At 41.6% G+C, this 24,081-nt stretch overlaps 1 protein-coding gene across 1 annotated transcript in view; it reads right to left on the bottom strand.

The window, feature by feature from the left end:
- The window catches only part of SVEP1 (sushi, von Willebrand factor type A, EGF and pentraxin domain containing 1), a 170,563-nt gene that overhangs the window by 44,282 nt on the left and 102,200 nt on the right, over positions 1-24,081 (bottom strand). The window contains exons 29-37 of the mRNA XM_073345600.1: positions 19,080-19,203; positions 18,374-18,544; positions 16,692-16,865; positions 14,514-14,633; positions 13,601-13,777; positions 8,536-8,620; positions 6,658-6,849; positions 4,487-4,654; positions 567-1,239 (exon numbers count right to left, since the gene is read on the bottom strand). Of these exons, the coding sequence (XP_073201701.1) occupies positions 567-1,239; positions 4,487-4,654; positions 6,658-6,849; positions 8,536-8,620; positions 13,601-13,777; positions 14,514-14,633; positions 16,692-16,865; positions 18,374-18,544; positions 19,080-19,203 (1,884 nt within the window). The remainder of the gene's footprint in view (positions 1-566; positions 1,240-4,486; positions 4,655-6,657; positions 6,850-8,535; positions 8,621-13,600; positions 13,778-14,513; positions 14,634-16,691; positions 16,866-18,373; positions 18,545-19,079; positions 19,204-24,081) is intronic.

Raw genomic sequence — 24,081 nt, 5'->3', positions numbered from 1 at the left:
TCTTTGTACAGCAGAGTAGAGCACGGGTCCAGCAATAAGAGAAAAGCTGCATTCATTACACCTTTTAGCTCTGATGATGTTATTGACTTCTAGCTTTTATTCATTTCAATTTAATTCGACAGTTTGGCCAAATTCTACCCTCAGCGGGAGCGGTGTGTACAAGGAAGAATTCATCCCAGAGTTATCTGTTTATTTCAGATCAGACGTTTCTGGTAGTATGCACAAAAAGAGTAAGGTTTATGAGCTAGCTGTAGCAGCTGGATAGATCTCTAGGGAGCAGTGGGAACTGGCCCACAGACTGGAGAGGACAAACATGTAGCGAGACATTAGGAAAAGCAATTGGCAGAGTCTCCTACATGAAATCCTTGCTCATAATAGGAAATTCTGTTAATGGGCTTGTGTTTTTGAGAAGCCTAAGTCACAAGATACAAGGCCATCCCCATCATCCTTTTGATTATCAGTTCTAGTTGCATCCTACTTCAACTTTAGTGGGCTAGCCAGTTGGAATCTTTAAGACACCTCAACTTTGCCAGCGCAGCAAGCAGCTTGGAAAACCCTTATCATACCTCAATGACTCCATTTTCAAGCTTGGGTGGTTCTCCACAAGACACCGGATGGCAGGTAGGTAGGGTACCGCTCCAGTCTCCTGTGGCCTCACATGTCCTTTTCTTTTCTCCTTTGATATAGAACCCTTTGTTGCAGCTGTAAGCCACCACTGCTCCAAACCTGTAGTTGGCTCCACTCTTATAGCCATTTCTAATACTCGGCGGTTCCCCACAGCGAACTGGGATGCATTGGATGGTCAAAGGAGACGGAGTCCACTGGCCACCTCTGTTGCACTCAATCTTAGCAGATGTGTTTAGGACAAAACCTTCCATACACTTGAAGCTCACGGCTGAACCAGCAGGAAACTTTACTTTATTAACTGATTCCAGGATGGTGTACGACACCGTGGGCGGCCTCTCACAAAAATCAGCGACGCAGTGGGGCATCTTCATGCCAGCAGGAGGCACCCACTTCCCTTGAGCATTGCAAAACAGCTTGGAATTGTCCTCCAAGCTGTAGCCATCTGAGCAGTAGTAATAAGCTATATCGCCAAACAACCGATGGGCGCTCTCTGGAGAAGCATGTTCCACATGGGGAGGTTCATCACAGGAAACAGCCAGGCACTGCTGGCGACTCATGCTCCACTCACCACTGGCTAAGCATTCTACCGTGTCAGGGCCACTTAACGTGTAGCTGTGGATCAGGAAAAAACCAACGACATATGGAGTTAGACTGATAACTGAAGTGTTAAGCCACCCCACATCCCCCGGACAACTCTACAAGTGGAGCTTCCTAGAACGGTGAAGCGTCCACTTTAGACAATAGTCACAACTCTCGTGTGACTGTTTACTGCTTAGATACTATGCCAAAGGCTGCTATAGAAAAACCTATTATCTATGGAGAAACAGGTTAGGTAGTCTGGCTCTCTGGACACACAGCAAGACTTTACCTTTTGGTAAAGCTTTTCCACCACAGTCAGAACAACATTTACAATAACAATCAACCTTCCGCACCAAATGGAAACAAACCACAAACTTCTACCCAAAGCAGAGCTGCTTATAACTAGAGAAGGAAGAAGAGTTGAAGACTCTATGAAATCCAGTGGGTTTGCTATGCCAATCTAATTGACCTATGAAGTACTCAGATACTATGGAAAGAGATATCAGTACAAAATCCTAAGCTAGTTAGCTAAAAATATTGTTGTTAATGGATATATTGTCATTTGGTAATGACTCCTCCATAAGAAACCACCAACATATATAAAAAGAAATACTTTTAAAATTCAGTATGACATGTAATTTGTTCCCAATCCTTCACAAATACTGCAATTTTAATATGTAGTCAGTGGGTAATATTATATTTAGCAAATCTGTCTCTGGGATTTGATCATAAGCAGCACGTCATGCTGCCAAATATCCCACTTAAACTGCAGTTGTTTCAACACAAAATGTGTTGTTTGTTTATTTAAAGCCTTACATTTTCTGTGGTGTGTTCATACAAAAAGACAATGAACAACAACCCACTGTGAAAGTCTCTGATGAATCTTTGCAGCTGAGGGCTGGAAATGAACTGTTTAGATTTTGTTGGCCACATCTGTAAAAGTACTCTTGACTTTCTGCAGTATTTATTTTCAGACACTGTTGGCTGGGATTCCATGAAAAAAAAGCATATATAAGTGCCAGTTTTTAATATGACCCATCATTAGATTCATTGCTATAGAGGTGACAGCTGTTTTCTCCAAATGCTTTTAAGCCGACCTGTTTAAAATACTTGTACCATAAGTACCAAAGCATTTTGAGTCGAAGCACATTTAAGAAAACGAAGAATTTAATGTAATGATATCAGACACAATGTTGAAGATTTCAGCTTGGAAGGAGAATGATTGTACATTTATTTTGTTCCTTTCATCAGGAAGGAGAACAAAATGCTTTATGAACTTAGACCCTGACCTTGCAAAGACTTAACGTGTGTGCTTAACTTTATGCACTGAGTAGCTCTAATGACTTCCGCAGGACTACTCCCAGTGTGTAAAATTAAGCAAGTGTGAGAACGTCTTTGCAGGACTTTGCAACCTCCTCTGGGATGAAATATGGCGTAAAGTACAGACCCCTTTACGCGCGAAGCCGCTTAATGTGCAGTAGTGCCAGGCCTCCCTGTGCTACCTATTTAACATGTGAGACTCGTTAACACACAGTACAGGAACTTGCTCTGTTGTGCTACAGATTTGCTCACTAACTCGCTGACATAGAAATCAACGGGAAGTGCGGAGTGGAAACATGTTGTACGTCTTTTCCGCCGATGGTGGGGGAAGGGGCAGCACTGTTAAAGCGCTGCTGCGGCAAGGGACTGTCCTTTAACGTTGCTGCCCCTTTCCCCCGGCGGCCCTGCCGGTAGGGACCCTGCCAGCAGGCTGCCGACGTGGCAGGTAGCGCTTTAAGGATGGTCCTTTGCCGCGGCAGAGCTGGACCACTGACGGGGGGACACAGCAACGTTAACGCACTGCCACAGCAAAGGAGCCTGCAGCACTTTAAGGTCCCTGCCCCTTTTGCCCCCCCATGGCGGCCGACGGGTGGGGGGGTGGGTGGGGCGCCGGCGACCTAAAACGGCCCGGGGCTCCGGACGCCGCTACCACAGCAGCAGCATCCAGAGCTCTGGGCCCTTTAAATTGCCACGGGAACCCCGGGTGGTGCAGACCAGGCGGCCTGGAAGGGCTGGCTGGGGCGTGCTGACCCCCCTAGCCCCACCCCTTCCGGGGGCCAGAGCCACCCCAGCCCTGTACTGGTAAGTGTCGAGTTACTTTCACCCCTGTGTAGTAATAATAATGTTTGATTAGATTACACATTTGAATTGATATTCTTGCAAAGCGCCGTTAACAGATAGGCCTGCAGTATTTGGGACACTGTGAATACGTATGTAATCCTAGATAATTATACATGTATATATAGATATCTTAAGATATTTCAGCATGGCCCTCTTAACCTGCAGTCCGTTAACACGCGGTCCTGATGGCTTGATTCCTAACATCTGCGCGCAAACAGGTCTGTACTGTATGTTTAAAAATGCACAGAAGTACTACACAGACAGAAAATGAAGGACACTGCATAGCTGAAACTGCAGATAGATGTTCATGAAGGCAGAATGTAATTCACCCAAATTAGAATCTGGCCTTGACACCAGGATTAATATCTCTGTTCTCTAGTGGGAGGAAGGAGGTCCAGTGGTTAGGGCACAGCCTAGGATGTGGGAGACCTGAGTACAATTCCCTGCTCCACCATGGACTTCCTGTGTGACTTTGGGCAAGTCACTTAGCATCTCTGAGCCTCAGTTCCCCATCTGTTAAATGAGGACAATAGCACTGCCCTGCCTCCCAGGGTGTTGAGAGGATAAACACATTAAAAGATTGTGAAGCGCCTTGAGATCTACTGATGAAATAGTCACTATTCATTTTATTATTACTCTAATGAAAAGAGCCATGGGATCCTTGATTTTACAAAATGTCTCCTCTCAAATATGGCACGGCCAGCATCACACCATGCTGGGGCTCTGTTTCAACAGTGACTAGAGGGAAAGGGGCTCCAATTGAATTATCAGTATCACTGCCTTCAGCAACTGGACTTCCCTGTAGCTCTCCCATTCAAGTATGTATCCCATCTAACTTTAGCTGGCTTGTGAAACCTGACAAATGGCCTGGGGAAATGGGCTATTTGTAACATATACAAACTTTCCATGTCACAAAAACTGTCAAATCACCTTTCATTTCCATCTAGTTACAACCGAACCAATAATTAATGATTGAGCATCAACAAAACAGTCATGTTCTTACGAGCATGTGACATCAAAGCATAGCATTAAGACACAGCCTTACAGCGAGCGAGCGGCTGTGTGGCTTGACAATTTTCACTCATCGTGGGCTTTATTCTAATCGTGCTAATGTACATACCCTTCCTTACACGTGTAAGTGACTGTGCTGCCGAAAGTAAAGTTATTCCCACTGATCATGGCATCTTTGATGGCAGGAGGGGATCCACAAGAGACAATTTTGCAGACTGGTGGTGTGCTGTTCCAGTTAGCCGAAGCTTCACACACAAGTACTGGGGGACCCTGTAGGCTAAGAGAATTAAAGGTTATTATTAATCTGTAACCACAGTTTGTATGGGGGTGGGGACAGAAGCTGGGAGCTCCTTGAAAATACCTTCTAGCTATAATCCTAGCCCCAGTGAAGTCATGGGGAAGTTTGCCATTAATTTAATTGGGGCCAGGATTTTACCCTCTGTTCACAAAATATATGGCTAACTTCGTCAGAACAGCAGTTGATCAGAACTACTAGAGGAGAAAGCTGACAGAGTCTGTTCTGGCCTAGATCGCTCTACTGACCCATATAAAACTCCCATTGAAGAAAATGGAACTTTTGCCCACCTATGGACTGCAAGATTGGGCCATCAGTGTTTGAATTAGGTTATTCATTTATACACCACCACAATGTGCATCTGTAGAACTCTGAAACTTGATTCACCCAAAAGGCTAAGGGACATGTTGATGTTTAGATTACTTTTCAAAAAGTCATTCATTCCCTGTAGGATGTTAAAGGTTTTTGCTGGCTGAGGAAAGGCCTAAGCTATTAGAAGTTAGCTGATCTTTTGGTTTCTTTAGCTACAGTGACACCAAGGGATATGCACAAAATGGCAGGGTATAATTCACCGGTGAAAGGCCATCTCCAGTGCTGAGCCATGGCACATAAGGGATGTGGCACTGCCAAGGAGGTGGGCTCTGCACGGGCTTGGAACATGCCGGTGTGAAAAAGAGCATGTGGGGTGGACTACAGAAGGGACTGGATCCATGCTTGCACAGATGCCACGACACTCAGCGGAGTGGTGACTACCAAAAGGGATGGTGGAGTTCATCTCCCAAACATCCAGGGAGGATGGCCCCAAAAAGCTCAATTATTTAGGCATTGTGCAGGAATTAAAAAAAAAAAAAAATTAACCCATACTATTCAAAAGAGCCTTCAAAATACATTGATGCAACTGGTATTTGTGAAACAACACTATACATTAACTGTAATTTTCATGTAATAGATTTCATCTATAAAAGAAGCCATGATCTATATGATATGTATTGTCTGGTTGGCCTAATTCTGCAGTCGTACACAAAGCTTCCATTTACTTTAGTAGGAATTATGCCCAAATTAGGAGTGCAGGATTGAGCCTGGACTGTAGCTATAGGGCCCAATTCAACCCTGCCTTGTAGTTTAAGTAGTCATTTACACCAATTGAAAGTGAGCACAAAGTATGTGTAAAAACACTACTAAATCAGAATCCTCCATTCACTTACACCTGTGTTATCATTTCACACCGCTTTGCGCTCATTTGGACAGATGTGAATAATTGCACAAGGTAAACGGCAGAGGAGAATTAGGCCTAGAGTATGTATATATGTCAGTATAGGTGTGTGTTTGCAATGGATATAGATAATATTAAGGATTTTTTAATTTGCACAGTAGGTAACATGATTAAAACTATTTCTTTTAATATAATGGGGGTTATTTATTTTTAATTGTCTGCTAAAAATCTGTTTACAAAAGGCTCAATCCACAAATGTAAAATGAAAACGCCAGCTTAAAATAAATCACTATTTTACTGATTTTATTCATTCATTAGAATGGCTATAAAGGTCACTTTAATTTACAGAACATCCTTTTTAGCTGGCATTTTAAGAGCACTGCAAAATAATAATAAAAATAATTTTGCATAAACAGATAAAAGCTAATTAAGTGTACTGCAGCCTTTCAGATGTAAAGAAGAACTTTTAAATATGGTTCTGATATTGGGTTAATTTCCATATGTTTGAAATGTGCTTCACAGCTTGGTGATAAAGAGAATGAATTAAACATTAATAGGATGACTGATGCTACATGAGCGCCCCCCAAATGTTGGCATGTTGTGTGAAACACAGAAAGTATCTCAAAGATGAAAAAAATCCTTAAATCTATTATTGTGTTCCTCTGACACTCTCTACATCAGATATGAATTAGCCATTCCAGCAAGTCTTTACGTTTTATCAGCATCTTCACAGCACTTAAGAGTGCCTGTGACTTGATTCTACAGCTTTTACCTGTATCCACTGTTACATTTATATGATGCAGTAGAAAGGTATGTCATGCCGCTCAGTGTGTATTTTCCATTGTTTATGTCCTGTGGGCTAGGACATGTTACTATTTCACAGGCAGGAGGAGCATGATTCCAAGCACCACTAGCAAGGCACGATGTTTCCTTTTCACCCATCAGATTGTATCCTTTGTTACATCTGCATTAAAAGAAGAAAATCAGTATAAAATACATACATCTTGTTTGTATAGGATTCTCCCCAAGCAACCCTTTCATCCCCCCCACCCACATACATTACAGAGTGCACAGGATTAGTGCCATTACAAAAATTTGGCTCCACTGATGAACAGCCAAGTTTTCACCAGATTTATGCAAAGGAGAATACTTGTGGCTTCAACTTAAATATTCTCAGAGATCTAAAACGGCTTTGTAGGCTCAGGATTTCTCGCCCCCCTGTAGCTAGGGAAATGCTCTCTCACCCCACTAAAAATCAATGCGATTCCGAGGCATCAAATTTTCAACAGCACCTAAGTGACTTAGGAGCCCAAGTCCCATTTACAAAAGTGACCGAGACACTGAGGAGCCCAAGTCCCATATGCTTCCAATGAGATTTAGGCTCTGAAGTGCTCAGCTCATTTTTCAAAATAGGACTTAGACTCCTAAGTCGCCTGGCCTCTTTTGAGAAATTGAGCCTAGGTCCGTTAGGTCAGGTAGGCTCAGGCCTGAACAGAATGCAAAGGCCAAAACCACAGAGGGACATTGTGGCTTCAGTCTTTAACTAGCCCCTATGTTGTGGATGTGTCCTCAAGTCCCTTCACCATCCTTCTGGCCAGTGGGTGGAAGGATAGAGTTATACTGCATACCCCAGGAGACAGTATGGATGGAATAGTATTTGAGCTAGGGCTGAATATTTTATTCAGAATTTGAAGAAATGCCAAACAAAGAGATTTCACTAAAAAAAGCTGTTTCTTTGGGAAAACAGAAAAAATTTACCTGGGCCCAACTTGCCAAATTTTCACAAAAAATGTAGGTTTTTGTACCCAGCTCTGCAAAGCAAAAGGGACTATTCCACAGGTCTGGTTAGTATTTATGTGTCTTTTACAGTATGCACAGTGGACACCATTAAAAACGCAACATTTCCTACTCTGCAGTGACTTCTGTGATATCCTGGCTATTCAAAGACCCTCTTAAACTCTTCTTTGACATGATGCTGAGAAAATACTTGGCAATCATTAGGCAGCTAGTGTGCTGAGACCACAGCCTATCATGCTGGCTAGTATTGTCTCGTTGTTTCCTCTTGCTCTCCCATCTGTCTGACTGTATTCACCTGTCGATTTTTGTCTTATACTTAGACTATAAGCACTTTGAGGCAGGGCCCTATTTTTGTTCGGTGTTTGTACTGCACCTAGAGCAATGAGGTCTAGGTCTGTGACCAGGGATCATAGGTGCTACCTCGATACATATAAAAATAATAATACAGGCTGATACCGGGGTAACTGGGTTTTTGGGGTGATGAATGGGGAGAGAGTAATAGGCCCACTACACTGTACTAGCATTATTTCAAGGGTTTTGTTAATATACAGCCCATTACGTGGAATAAGTAAAACATCATATGCTAACTACAGAATGATTGTCCAGGTACAGTGCTCTGCAATATTCGTTTTCTACCCTGTATATTAAAATAAATGCAACCTAGTATTGTATAATTTGTGAACCCATGAAAGGATTAATGGGTGAGGTTTTGGGTGGATTCTGTTCATTGTTCCATTACTTTCCCCCCACTTTGTGCAGGTCAATTACTCTCTTATTAAATCCAGTTGTTGTTTTTCTCATTTGCTTCCAGACTCTTACTACAGTACTGCTCCAAATACAATGAATCTCCTACCTGTACAGCACCTTCTTGCCATATGTAAAATTTGAGCCCTCAATGGCACCATTTTCTGGAATAACTGGACTACCACAGGATACAGCTTTAAAAAGAGAACATCAAAAATAATTGTTTAGACAGCACAGGTCCAAGTTGCAAACAAGAAAATTCCGTTTTCTGTGGAAATGCCAACTAGGGCTGAATCCCGTTGGCCTTACTCACACAAGTACTTGCAATGAGGACATAGTGGGGACTTGCCTGAGTCAGGGAAGCGGGATTTGCTCTTCCAGGAGTAACTGATTTTGCTACAGCTTTATTTGTTAATTATTGGAAACATCTTGGTTGCTTTCATGTCACACTTTTCTCCTAATTGAGGAACAAGGAGCTGGGAGGACCTTTGTCGTCCTATGAGAAGATATCATCTAGGCAAGCAGATGCTTCATTGCCTAAAATGGAACCTTGCTATGTGCTACTGTCCAGAGTGTCTGCTTTGGCACACTAACAGACTTTTGTAGTCAGCAGTTTGGGCGACAATTCAGAAAAGCACTTTGTCTCTATTAAGCAAAATGCTTACACATGTGCTTAACTTCAAATACATGCTCTGCCGGATAAGGATGGGACTAATCAGCTGCTTAAAGTTAATACATGCTTACATGCTTTGCTGAATTAGGGCCCTAGTATCTGTGAAACGTCTGATCAAGATAAATTATTTTTAAAAGGGTAAATCTTTTGTGTCAAGGGGCACGATCGCTTAACAATGAAACTGCACATCCCTTTACCGATTTTACTAATATCACTGTCTAGTATAACAGGTGAGAGAATTTTAGACTGTCTACTCTACTCATCACTATTTATGCTCTTTGAGTTTTGGACAGCTTGGACAATGAAAATCAATGAAGTCAGTTTCACCTTTGTTTATAGTTAGTTTCATGCAGAGGTTTTCAGGGTTAGGATTAGGGTTAAAAGCACTGCAGGGGAATGTTCATTTAAAGACAGCCATTTCCACTGGATTTTTTATTTTATTTTAAAATTTGCATCAAATTCAATTTGACAATGTCGTTTTACAAAACAACATTTCAGAAAAAGTAGCAAGCCCTTAGGGATGTGGAAGCAGAGGAGGAATGGTACACGGATGCTTCACATTGCTCAAGAGGTCCCTTGGATAAAGGTAAAGCACTGATGGGCTTCTTTGTGCTAGTTGGTCACTGCGCCACGGGACCTCCAGGAGTACAGTGTGGGGGTGGGGGTTAAAACAAGGGAAAAAATGACCAGAAAAGCAGGCATCTTTTCATAGAAGCTTTGTGCCTACTGTGTCATAACGAGCTTGCTCTTTTGTTGAAATAGGGGGGTAATTGCCATTTTAGCAACCAGAAGAAGATGGTTAGTAGTTGCCAAAGTTTCTGCACCTCTGTAAATCCAATATGATTATGCTGTACTACAATTCTGGACCAATATATGATCCAGCTCCTTCCACATCCAGCCATCATTGTATATCCAGGTTTCCCAATGGATGTCCCAGTGCTTGAACCAACTGCCAGTGATGGTCATATTATGAGAAGCACAACAGGAGAGAAATATAACAGAGCTATCATTACTGTTCCAGAGCAAAATAGCCTGAGAATAAGCTCAAAGCCATTTCTGGGACAACTTGGTGTGGCATCCATATCTGAAAGTATAATTTCATTGTGTGGCAGAACAGATTGCATCTCTGCTGCTAGGTGCTGAGAAAATGTGTCTTTATTAGCATCTGTTGTTTCCTCAGTGGGAGTGTAGGCTACAGCGATGCACAGTTGCCCATGGCAATGCATCAGCCTTGCATATAGTGGTCGATCAGAAATATGGAGCCACATTGTGAGTGCACATGGCGTTCTCCTGGATAATGTAGAATAAACTTGGACTGTCATAAGTACAGTCATTTGAGAAGCCGTAGATGTCATTCCAAAACTGAAATGCTACATCTGATGAGACATTTCAAATTTTGCCAAAGAAATCTGAGGCCAGAGTGTGCCATGACAACACTGTATGTAAATGTTTACCAGTTATTTTTCAGGTGAGAGCAAAAGGGGACTGTGAAGCTTAGTTTGAGAACTTGGCAAAAGAGGCAAATGAGGGAATAAGATCTAATAAATTACAACCTGCATTCAAAGCTATGAAATAACTTTGATCCAAAATTGGACTTTGGGCAGAGTTTATGCTGCTAAATAAGTCTGATGGTAAAACATGCTCAACCAAGGAAGAAGTCCTCAAAGACAGAAAGAATACTCAGAAGAAACATGGAAAATTATAGACAAAAGAAGAAAACAAAAGGCTCTAGTACTACAACATGTGACTGAAGAAACAAAACACACCTACAGGAACTTTGACAAAGTAGTAAAGAAATGATGCAAAAAAGAGAAGCAAAGTTGGCTAGAATGTAAGGCTAGTGAAGCTGAAGAAGCAGGGGAAAGAAACGATGCAAGAACAGTCTACACGATCCTGAAACAGTTAACAGGATATGGATCAAAATTGAGAAGTGTCCCAGTGAAAGGGAAACCAGGAGAAATGTTGAAAACACAGGAGGAATAAGAAAATAGATGGGTGCAACACTTCAAAGAAGTGCTAAACCAACCAGAAACAACTACAAGACTCATTTCAGAGGAACAGCCGTGTTAGTCTGTATTCGCAAAAAGAAAAGGAGTACTTGTGGCACCTTAGAGACTAACCAATTTATTTGAGCATGAGCTTTCGTGAGCTACAGCTCACTTCATCAGATGAAGTGAGCTGTAGCTCACGAAAGCTCATGCTCAAATAAATTGGTTAGTCTCTAAGGTGCCACAAGTACTCCTTTTCTAACTACAAGACTGGAATTTAACAATGATAAATCATTAGATCTAGATATAGATGTACTGAGGTAAAAATGTAGATGTATCTATGACGGAAGAGGTCCACTCTGCCATAAAGAAACTGGGAAGTGGGCATGCTACTGGACTATGATGAAAACACAGGAGGAATAAGAAAATAGATGGGTGCAACACTTCAAAGAAGTGCTAAACCAACCAGAAACAACTACAAGACTGGAATTTAACAATGATAAATCATTAGATCTAGATATAGATGTACTGAGGTAAAAATGTAGATGTATCTATGACGGAAGAGGTCCACTCTGCCATAAAGAAACTGGGAAGTGGGCATGCTACTGGACTATGATGAAAACACAGGAGGAATAAGAAAATAGATGGGTGCAACACTTCAAAGAAGTGCTAAACCAACCAGAAACAACTACAAGACTGGAATTTAACAATGATAAATCATTAGATCTAGATATAGATGTACTGAGGTAAAAATGTAGATGTATCTATGACGGAAGAGGTCCACTCTGCCAAAAAGAAACTGGGAAGTGGGCATGCTACTGGACTATGATGGCATAACACCCAAACTCCTCAGGTGCACCACAGAGCCCGTAAGTGTAACATTATACCAACCTTTTGTCTGGGCTTTGACTACTGGGCAGATATCAGCAGAGTAGATGAAAAGGATTGTCATCCCACTGGGGAAAGGCACTGAGTGCTATCACTACATGCCAATAACTCTGCTTGCTGTTCCCAGAAAAGTTTTTACACTTGTCCTACTTGTCCCAGCCCCAGCCTCTTCTTGTGAAATGCCACTGCCCCGAGCAATCAGGTTTCACTGCTGGACGATCTACAATGGTATACTTGCTCTTCATCTTTTATCTGAGATCCATTGCAAATTCAATTGTCCTTTGACAGCAGCATATGTAGACCTAAAGGCAGCCTTCGATCCTGTTGACAGAGCTACCCGGTGGAAGGCCCTAGTGGCATTCCTGACATCCACATGAAGTTAATTTAAGACCTACATAATGACTATGGGGCATGGATGTGATGGGAGACCCATAGATCTAACAGGTCTTATTCTAGATCTGGGATGAAGCAGGGCTGTGTCCTCGCCCTAGGCCTATTCTGCCGCACAGCACATTGGCTCCTTGAACATGTCTCTGCAAATACCAGTGTAATTGCCGGTTCAACTTCTTTTACAGACTTGGACTATGCAGATGATCTCGCCCTCTTCGACCAGGATGCAAATGACCTTAAAGATGCACGAGGGAGCTTCCAGCTCATGGCAGCTGCCCTTGGACTAAGGATTTATTGGGTAAAAACAAAAATTCAGAGTATCAGCACAAAAGTTGTGAGACAAGACATCTGTGCTGCCAGACAAACTGTGTAAGTAGTGGATGATTTCATCTATTGAGGCAGTAACATTGTCATTGATTGATGGACATGCTAAGAAGAATCAGTTCAGAAACCTCAGCCATAAAGGACCTGCATAGTGTTTGGAGCCAAAAGAAGGTGAAATTACATATAAAGTATGGATTTATCAAACCTCCATGCTTCCGATCCTCTTATATGGATCTGAAACATGGATATGGCTTAAACAAGACATCCGGAGGCTGGAGGCATTTCATATGCACTGCCAGTGGCAACTACTGTGCATAAGATGGTTTTATTTTATCAGTAATAGGGATGTATCATTGAGAACGGGCCTCGAGAGGACTGAAGTCATCATCAGTCACTGCCAGTTGGCACTTGTTGGACATATAGCCCGCTGTGGAGATAAAGTCTCTACACATCAAGCCCTAGATCAGACTTGAGATCAGGTGGGGACACCGGCCAGCCACAGATTAGTGTCAGCCACACAGTCTTCCGCACACAGTCTTCCTGGTTGCACTGGATCAGTAATAACCCTGTGGAGCTTTCAGATGCCTGAAATAAAACCATACAATGTGGCCATGAATGTTCAACGCTATGGACCTTTGCTGTATAAGCGTATTGTTGTCGTAGTTAAGCAGAAATAGACATATTGCTTCTGGGGACACCACCCACCTTCAGTTAACCAAAAGTTTGATTAACTGGAGGTAAATAATTGGGACTGTGCCCCATAGATATGCCTGATGTGAAGTGGTTTTTCTGGTGCTCCATCCATCTCTACATAGAAAGCCATTTCGATTCCTTCTTTTCCTCCACTGTGCTTTAACATCAACTGTTGAATTTCCTTTCAGTAAACACACAGTAGCGCTCCAAGACAATACCTTCACAGTATGGTATAAGGTGGCTCCATCCTCCAGACTGCAAACATGTGACTCTAGTTGCTCCTATCAACTGGAAACCCTCTTCACAGGAGAAAGTAACTTCACTACCAACACTGTAATTGTCACCATAAGAATGACCATGTTCTGGATTTCCTGGATTCTTGCATTTTACTGGTTCTGTGAAAGCAGGCATACCATCAACAGAGCGTACTAACAACAGGCAGTGTGACATCACTAAATGTGAGTGCTTACAAACAAGCTGAGTGACATTTGTCTAGGCATTTTGTGAAAATCAGACAAAAAAAGAATGGGGAAAAATATCTGTATGTATTTTTAAGAATCTCCTCAGCTTTTCTCTGTTTCTCATGTAAGCTGGGTCCACTATAAGCTTGTGCAACTGAATTAATTTCAGTGCAGTTGACCCTTCTCGCACTGGGACTGAACTAGTATCATTAACCAGCTCCAACCTCATGTTTTCCCTCCACGGGATACAGTGTGGTCCAGGCATATAGGGCACTGGACTGCGAGTCAGGTGACATATCTATTTCCAAATCTTCCACTGTGCTGGCATTTGACCATAGCAAGTTAGTTTGGTCAAAATTTTCAAACTTCAGTGCCTAATGTTAGGCATCCCGATCCATATTTAGGCACTTACATTTTACATATTTCTTTGTGCATTTGAAAGCGCAGGTCTACTTTGAAGAGTGATGCTACAAAAATGGCAATGTGGGGGATCCAAATTTACTGTCTCGTGATTTCTAAAGTAAATGTGCTCAGGTTACAAGAAAGAAGTTTGTTGTTGGTTTTCTTTTTACCCGCTATCCCTTTACCACAAAGAGGCACTTAATCTACGAAGCGAGAGTAGGCCTCCTTTGCCATCCCTGTATGGTAGCTGAAAATTTGATCTCATTACCTGCACATTTTTTGCCATCGCCTGTATGAGGAGGGATACAAGTACATACATAGGACCCATTTGTATTAAGGCAAGAAGCATGCTCATCGCAATCTGATCCAACAGCACATTCATCGACATCTGCAAAAATACATGTCCTGAGGGCAGTGTTTGTAAAGAACATTGTTTTCAATTTACATCACTCGAAATGTCTGGCAGAATCATTTTAAAAGGTATCCTTAAAAACCCACCATTAACTGAATCACTTCTCTGATGCATTGTAACAGTGGAAATAAAAACAGAATAATAAAATGGAATATCTATACGAACAGTTAATTTAGTGTAAAATAAAAGATTGCCAACATTAGGGGAAACTGGAAACAGTCTGTTACTCCACATTCAGGGAATATTCTCATTGAGCCCAGGAAATGTCCTATTATGCCAGTTATTTTGTTTCCAGGAAGGCAAATGAATAGGTGTTTTAGTTCATACTGAGAGAGGGGTGTACCCTAGTGGTTTGGGCAAAAGGATAGGAGTGAGGACTCTTTCACTCTAAACTCTACTCAGATCCTCTTTATGTCTCAGCTTTCTCATCTGTAAAATGGGGGACATGACTGCTTAGCTCACAAGGTAAGCACTTTGATCAGAAAACACAGAAACAGCCCTTTCTGTGCTGAGCAGACTGTTACTACATTAGAAGCCTGCTAAGATGTTTGGAGTTGTCTGATATTGGAAAGGTTAAAATGAGGTAGAAATCTATAATTACTATTATTAATTATGTGAATGACGCTAGTGCCTAAGAACCTCTACCAAAGATCTAGGCCCCCTTATGCTAGGTGCTCTACTGACAATTCAACAAAAGAGACCGTCCCTGCCCCGTTTGTTTCATTTCATATTCTAATCACTGGCTTTCTACTGTGGAGAAGCAAGCTCGGTATGTATACGAGTTACCTATTGTAGGGAACGGTTCAAAACTATCTCATTGAAAAATCCCAGCATCAGGGATTATTTCTTATATAACCAGATCCTTTTGGGGCAGGAAAATTCTTCATTAAGAACTACTCAACAGAACGATGTTGTACGGGCTCCATAATGCAAACACACTGCTGTGGTTATTGTCAGCAAAGCATTTATCCCAGTCTCTGCAAACAATGCAGAAATACTGGAGTGACTGGGCAAACAAACAAACAAACGTAGTCTACTCCTTAGGCAAGTAGTGTCTACTCCTTAGGAGTGTGTACTTATTCTCAACCATATAACCAAACAATCCAATACAAACAATAATTCTAAAGGGAAAAGGTTTTTCACATTGGTGCATGGCGACGAAAAATGTTAAGAGATAAAACATATGGGGAGTCTAATTCCCCACTGCCTTGCACGCACTTTAACCAGCTTACACCTGTTTCAAGAGAGCTCAAAGTGATATAAAATGCTATCAAATCAGAATGGTAGGGACTGACCCTCCAACGCTCTGCACTTTGTGCAGTCATTTACGCTATAGCAAGGGGCATGTAAATCATTACTATTCTGATCTTGTCACATTTTACATCCACTTTAGACTGGTGTAAATAACTGCATAAAGTGCAGGGCCATGAGGAATCAGGCACGTTGTGTTTCCCACCCAATGCACACTCACTTTTCACCCGTGTAAATGACTACACAATGTGCTAGGCAGTGGAGACTCAGGCTCCTGGCATATAGTGCAAGGTCTTGGCTTCTAACATCCTATGGCTTGGGTTCCGAGTCCTCCAGAAACCATGCAAGGTTTGGCAGGGCCCAGATATGGTGAACTTAAGACCTGTTATAAAATGGACCTGTTTTTACAAGCTTTTTCTGTGAGGGAGAGAATAGTGAGAAGGTAGAACAACAGATGGGGTGAGATCAGCTTTGAGGTTGTAACGGAGACTGTTGGAGGCTGTGCTATGCAATGGAGGTCATGTATAAAGGGAGATTATGTTGGATTGGAAGATCTTCGGCTTCATGTTTTCTGATGACTTAATGAGCCTAGAGTGTGAGATGAGCGCTACAAAAGTTAAAATAAAATAAACACAATTCAAATGCAAATCACATTGGGCCCTATCTTGCAAGTCTTACCAATGTCACTCTCCCACTGGAGTCAATGGGAGTTTTGGGAGAGGAAGAGGAGCAGGATTTAGCCTGTAACATCAATAATACAGCCACGTAAGTGACATATCTCACCAAGGCAAGACGGCGAGATGCCATTCCAGCTTCCATTGTCAGTGCAGAACATCCTTGAATCCCCCAACAAATAATAGCCATTATTGCACTGGTAGCTAACCGTGCTACCCGCAAAGAAGTCCTCAGCAGAATAAAATCCATTTTCTAAAGGTGGAGGGACTCCACAGCTGATTCCTACACACCAGAGACAAGGAGAGTAAAAACACGTTAGCCGATCAGACACATTCCGTGAATCACCTCCTGGCACCAGTGCAGTTAGCGCGAGATTGAACTCCTGAAGAAATCTCAGAGCCAACTACATGCCTGGTGTAGCTCCACTGAAGTCAAAGAAGCTTTATCAGGGATGATTTTGGCCCTTAAAGTTTAGCTTTTACAGCTAGGATTTTCTAATGATGGGCTCTGAATGGAAATGCACAGTGAAGACTGCAGTGAAAGAGCCTCTGAGGATTAATACACTGTCTCTGCAGCTGAAAACATGTGTATGTGAATAGACTGTTCATAAAGGTGAAGGCCTGACAGCCCTAGAGACTGACGCCCTCTGTTTGTCCACAGAAAAGGTTCAGCACCACCAGCAAAAAGGCAAGTTTCTCCACACATCCCTAGTCAATGTGTCTCAACTCAGGTGCACAAGGGACATGTCTCAAAGTGAGCGGGAATCTCAGGCTCTATGCCTCAGGCTGCCAACAAGGCTGCTAATCAGTTTCAGGTATGGGGATGGTTTTTTTTTTACCTGAATTCAATTCCCTGCTCTGCCACAGACTGTGTGACCTCGGACAAGACACGTAGGACCAGAGTGCAATGGGAGCTAAGTGCCTATAAATACCTTTAAAAATCTGGCACATAAGTCTCTCTATGGTTCAGTTCCCCACCTGTAAAATGGGCATAACAGCACTTCCCTACCTCACAGGGATATCGTGAGGATAAAAACACCACAGATTGCGAGATGCTTGATATCATGGTAATGGAGGCCATATAACTACCAGTTAGACAGAACTACTGTCAATTTCATGAATGACAATACCAACGGATAAATGTCAGGGGAAGAAGACACAAACCCTTGACAGCAGTATGGAAGGAAAGACTCCCAATGGATCAAGCTAATAGTAATAACCCAGCACTCATAGACCCTGATTCAAAGCTCACTGAAGTCAGTAGAAAGCTCCTTATGGACTCCTATAGGTTTTGGATCAGGGCTATATTGTGCTTTTCATCCATAGATCTCAAAGTATTTTACAAAGAAAGGAAGTATAATTATCCCCATCTTACAGATGGGGAAAATCGAGGTCACACAGTAAGTCAGTGACAGGGCTGGGAATCAAACCCACGCTGCTGAGTACCAGTCCAATGCCCTATCTACTGCACCACACCACCTCCCTAAATAGTATGAAATCAGAAGGAGCTGGAGGAGAATTTTGCTACCTGGCTGCCTCAATCTCACCATTGCTGAAAGAAAAGTCAGATACAGTCGATTTTTTAAGCTTTTCTCCAGATTTGCTTATGATCTAAGGGGCAAGACTTGGGAGGCTGTGAGGCGCTGGATAAATCATCAGGTCTGTGTTACGTTCTCAGGAGTCCTTGTTTTAATTGCATCCAAACAAAGAAACCAAGATTTCCTAAGCGTGGCTTGTGACTGATACAGCAGCCTGCAAATGCAGGCTGCTACGCTAACACAGTCTACTCACTTTCACAGCGGGGAAGAGGTCGAGTCCATTGTCCCAAATTTAGACAGTGCTGGACAGAGTTCCCCACTATTTGGAAGCCTGGATCACAGGAAAGGCTCACTTTTGACCCTGGCTTTAAATTGGTTGATGAGGTCCGCAGATGAGGTATGGATCCTTCTAAGGACTGGCAATCTGAGGACAAAACGCACACACAACAGACTTAGCCCTGAATCAAAACAAATGTATTTGTTTTTAAATATCCGTGATGCTGTGCATGTTTATCTGGGAATGATATTACTGGAAAGTGTTATACTATAAGATGTATATATTATTTCCAGATTCAAAGAGCTTCCCTATATCAACATATATGAACTAAAATATATTTCCAAGCAAAAGGAGGAAACAAAAAGATACCACAATATATTCAAACTATTGTGAGCATGAATGAGTAGAAAAATCCTCCATTTGATCCAATATCATCAATCATCACTCTTTCAACATCTCAATACAGGAAGCCATAAATCTCTGTTTGAGATTCCAATGAACTTTTGTTACAAAACACTGGAATTTTAGGAATGAAGACTGAATGTACCAACCATTAAATTATCAAAATAGCGTATTCAAGGCTAGTAGGACAGGGGTCACATTATACCACATTTAACCTTATAAAAAGTCTTACTGTGTTATTACTCGGAACAAAAACACTTCTAGGAGATAAAGTTCTAACCGGCACAAAATATGCTCCTGTAATCTATCTTCACTCTTCCAATAACCCCAGGCAGGAAATCTGGCCAGGCCAATACATTTCCTTTTCGCAATTCTTCTGGACAGGAAGTAGCTAGGGATTTTACCTAAGGTTCAAAACACATGGTTAGATAGAGTTTGCTAACTAACAGACATCTTTGTAAGAAAAGATCACAAACAAAATTTTCCTCTCACATCTGCAGTACTGAACCTAGAATCTGATTCAAAGCCCATTGAGTCAGTGAGAGTCTTACCATGACTTTAGTGGGCTTTTTGAGCAAGCTCATAGGTATTCTGCTCTTCTTATTTGTCTGGATCACTTATTGTCATCAGTGCAATGGTGGAACACTGAAGCAATTTACTACTGGGTGGATCTGACAGAAGAGTATTGTCCTACAGGTGATGTAGGAAACATGCTAATTTAAAACCCTCTATGTATGCCTATTTGGCAGAACAGTGTATTTACCCCACAGATTAAAAACAGGTGAGGGGAAAGAATCTGAGCAGATTCTCAAGTATTTGTAAAGGGAAACTTTTACCACTAGAAATAATGAAATATGAATTTAGAAGAGCAATAGTTCTGAAATAGTTTTATTTCTTGATACCTAATTTTAAGGACAGTAAACACAACATGAAGCTTTAAAAAAAGATGTATCCTGGAAACCAGGAATTAAGTTTTCTGAATTCCTTAAATAAACCAGGCTGTTATGTGACTTTGCAAAACATGATAGGCCAGATTTTGGACACACCACAGTTAACGGGAATTAACTAGAAGCAGGATTGGGCCCTATTATAAGTGAGCACTGAATGTGAAATTGGGATGCATGAGGATAGGATAAAAGAACTGCTATGTTGTTAGATTAATGGATGGCTAGATAGCCTGAACTGGATGAAACTTGTTTGATGGAATAGTTTTTCCATACAAAAATGCAGTTTAGTCAAAATTGCAATCTTTTGTGGGACCATGTCGATTTTTACAAAATTTTCAATGGGAAAAAGTCAAATCATTTTGACTTTCTCATTTAATTTTGACAAGATTAAAAACATTTAGATTTTCTCCCTTTGAAACCTTTTATTTAGACTTTCAGATTCTATTAACATACTGATCTTATTATATGTATTATTATATTTTATATTACATTATGTTCACTACATTTAATATTTTACAATATATTATGTTCTGACAAGTATTAACACTTAACATTTTGATAGTTCTGAATCAAAATGATGGGAAACTGCAGTATTTCTTTCTGATCTAGAATGAAAACTAATTTTGAAATGTCAGATTTTCCAGTTCCAAGCATTTGTACCTGAGGGCAGCAAAGTCATGTACCATAACTCAATCACACAATGAGACAATAACTCATTGTATATCCAGAATGTATATCCAATAGATTAAACCTCATTAATGAGAATCAGTCATCGTTTTCCTGAGGAAGATGTAGCCATGACAGTATTTTGAGCCATATACTATAGTTATGACCATCAGGAAATATGGGATGGAGATATATAGAAAGAATGCACAGATGGTGCACTTCAGTATTCCCACCATCACTCAGCAATGGGAGCGTGCGGTTCACAGTGTCAAGCCAAAAAGCATAAAAAAACGAGTAGTGGACTGCTTTTGATGGGAAGATTTGTTATGCAACAGCAATGGAATGTAGAAGACCTTTACGCCTCACCGTGGTAGAGTTGCCATAACTGCAGTGGTGCATTGCAAACCTGAGCAAATTGCCTTTCTGCAGGAGATGGCAAGACATCGCAACTGGGTGATACAAGGGGGAAATCACAATGCTTTCCTGTGCACAGTGAAATGGAGTGGATTGTCTCATTTGTCTCAAATGGAGTGGATTGTCTGATTGTCTCAAAAACTCTTCATGCAAGTTTTGTTCTCTTCATTGATGGATTTACGTTAATAACGCACTAATACTAGACATTTATTTTCTCCTCGCAGTTCAAGTAGAAATATACAGCCCTGAGTAAAGCCCTGTGTCAGTACCTGAGCCCTGCATCCTTGTACTGTGTGGGAGAAGGATATATGTTGGTTTAATGGGGGTTTTCCTCAAGAGACATGGACACTCAAAAAAGTTAAAATTTGCTGCTGTGACCTGTCCATGCCTGGTAAATGTTGGACAGGGGACTGATTTATTTTCTGTGTCCTTTCCTTTCAATAAAATTCTAAATACAGGGCGTTAGTCACCAAGCAGAAGTGATCTGGGGCAAAAGCCGAGGTTGCACAGTATGCAGTCCCTGAGCTTAAATGTTCAGTAGAAAAAAATGTAGATAGGTTTGTGACCGCGGGATGTCACATTAGACATTGAGCAATGACCCCAAGCATGGTCCTAGTGCGCTGACTGCATCATCTTGCAGGAGAGGCTAAGGTTCTGTTGGACACACAGAAAGATTTTTAACTCTCTTGAAAAGTGAGGGTATTTATGGGCTTTTTTAAAAAATACATAAAACCTGGGATGATTAGACAGTTGAGTGAAGAAAGTGGAAAGGAAGGTCTTGGAATCAGCCTTCCCCAATTTTGCAGGAAAAGAAAGTAAAAGAGCTCCTGGAATAGAGTCCAAAAGCTCTTATATAAACTGTAATGCCATAACCTCACTGCAAAGGTCCTATTGAGTATATTACAGCTCTCCCTAGCTGGCCTAAGACAGAAGCATTGCTCTCAGCCAAGCAACTGCTTAAAGTGATAAATGCCCTACAGAAGACAAATGTGCAGTAAAAGAAGATTAAGGGCTTCCATCCCTCTAATAGGAAGGGCAGAAGTACCCCTCTGAAGGAAAATGGTTATTTAATTAAAAAAACATGTTGATATCTGAACTAGTGCATTCCATGGCTGTGCTGAAGAGCGACTCTAGTAATTCCCCGGTGCAAAAAGGAATGTTTTCTATGGCCACATGCAAAGTTGGATTAAAAATTGCGAAGAATAAGGAAGAGCAGCCCAAGGAGGAAAGCGTTGGTGTGGTTTAACCCCCTCTCTCATCGCACACAGCAATTTGCCTGGAAGGGGATTGGCCTGGTTAGGAGAACAGATATGCAAATCTGTGCGGAAGCTGTGGAATATTTCATGCGGGATGGAAAAAAAAAAAAAGCAGTGGCCTGCATGAAATGGGTGGCTGGTCTCTGTCCTGTTTCTGATGGATAAGTATCCATATCACAAACACATGTCACAGGTAGCATCTTGTTGTCAGCCTCAGTGAGGAGGGCAGGTATTTAATGATTATTGCAACCAAACTACTCTCACCTCCTCCCACCCTGTTTGGCCTGATCTACACGGAAGTATAAAAGATTGTACAACTGGATGGAGCTGGTACATGGACCAGGCACCAGCAGCCTGACCTATTTTTACTGAAGCATCTTCAAAAAAAACTCCTTCCTGCAGCCCGGGCTGCTGAAAAATGGTCCAGGCTAAGGCACCCAACTGTTTTAAACCATTTGGAATTGTGGGGGAGATCTCCCTAGTGCAGACACAAGGTAAGAGGATATTGGATGGGGAAAGGGAAGGGACCTTCCCCCGACTGACGTACAGAGAACTTCATTTTCCACTGCTGTCAAGTCAGCATCTTTTATTGAGTGTTAAGCTCACTCACAAACCAAAACAAATCAAACCAAAAAAAAACCCCAACCCAGACTACAGCAAAAATGAAAGAGCACTGGGTTTGACCTGAAGATGATGAACATGTCAATGGACAGCTAATAGTACATCTAAAGAAGTCTTAAAGAATTTATTTAGTCTCTCTTTTATTCAATTGGCAACGTATTCTGTACATCATTATTCCGTTCCGTTTCATGGAGGCTTGTAGGAAGAAAAGGCTTACCAATAATCTCAGTGGGCTAAAGCTCTAGCGTATAAAATAACTTTGAAATAAACACAGACAAAGAAGATGATTTACTATTTCAAGCTCTAATAACAAGAGAGGTAAAAAGTTTATGGGAAATTTACTTGGCTAGTTTTCCTGTTGTGGTCTCACATCTGTTTTTTAGCATTAAGACCATGGATTATGGGACATACCATAATTGAAGGATAGGATTTTCAAAAGCACTTTTCATTGGATTAACTCTGCTCCTGTTGAAGTTAGTGGGGGGAGGGTGTTCTGCATTCTTAGCAATGGGACTGGAGTTAGGCCAGGGCTGAGAGTGCTTTTGGAAATCCCACTTGAATGGCACAGCAGTGAAGACTTCAAGCACAGGAAATGAGCACTTCTTCAAACTCACATCCACATTATCGTGATGCACCAAAATCCCTGTGATTCAAGATGAGAATACAACTCTCAGCAACACACAAAGTGCAGAAAATCTGTGGCAGAACTTATGGGTAATGTTGAATAAAGGACAACAGAAGAAAGGCATAAGGTAAAGCAGACATGAACACTCTGTCAGAACAGGGTCAGTCAGATGCTGGATTGAAAGATTTCTTTTCTTATCTCTTGAACCTTTAAAATGTATTATTGTTTTTTAAAAAACAAAATGGAGAAAATTAAAAAAAGTACTATCAGATGAAGAGCAGGTACTTGTTTTCTTCTGAGGGGAAAAACAGCCAGAAATCTGTTCTTGTGAGTCCCAGCTCATGTTGAGCACTGATCCTTCGACTTTACTTTCCAACAGCAAGATCTACATTTCTGAACCTCGGGGCCTAAAATCAGGCACCTAAATCCATATTTTTGGTAGCTAAATAAAAGTGGCCTGGTTGTCAGAGGTACTGAGCATTCACAGCTTCCATTCTATCTACTTACCTGGGGGTTTCCATGCACCTAGCACTGTAGTTCTTTGACTTGGATCATCTGCCACTGAAGTTAACTGGTGTTTTGTCAATGACTTCAGTAGAAGCAGGATCAAGCCCTTAGCGCTTCCCACGTAAATGAGACCTGCCGAGCAAATTCTCTAGTAGATTTCATGGAGTTTCCTCCCTTCTCTGGTAGAGAGGGCTCTACTATGGTCACAATATATTTTGTGTATGTTTTCTCCTTCCCTTTTGCTCT

This window comes from Lepidochelys kempii, chromosome 5, assembly GCF_965140265.1.
Source record: "Lepidochelys kempii isolate rLepKem1 chromosome 5, rLepKem1.hap2, whole genome shotgun sequence".
Classification (NCBI taxonomy): domain Eukaryota; kingdom Metazoa; phylum Chordata; order Testudines; family Cheloniidae; genus Lepidochelys; species Lepidochelys kempii.
This window is presented reverse-complemented; position numbering and strand designations above follow the sequence as displayed.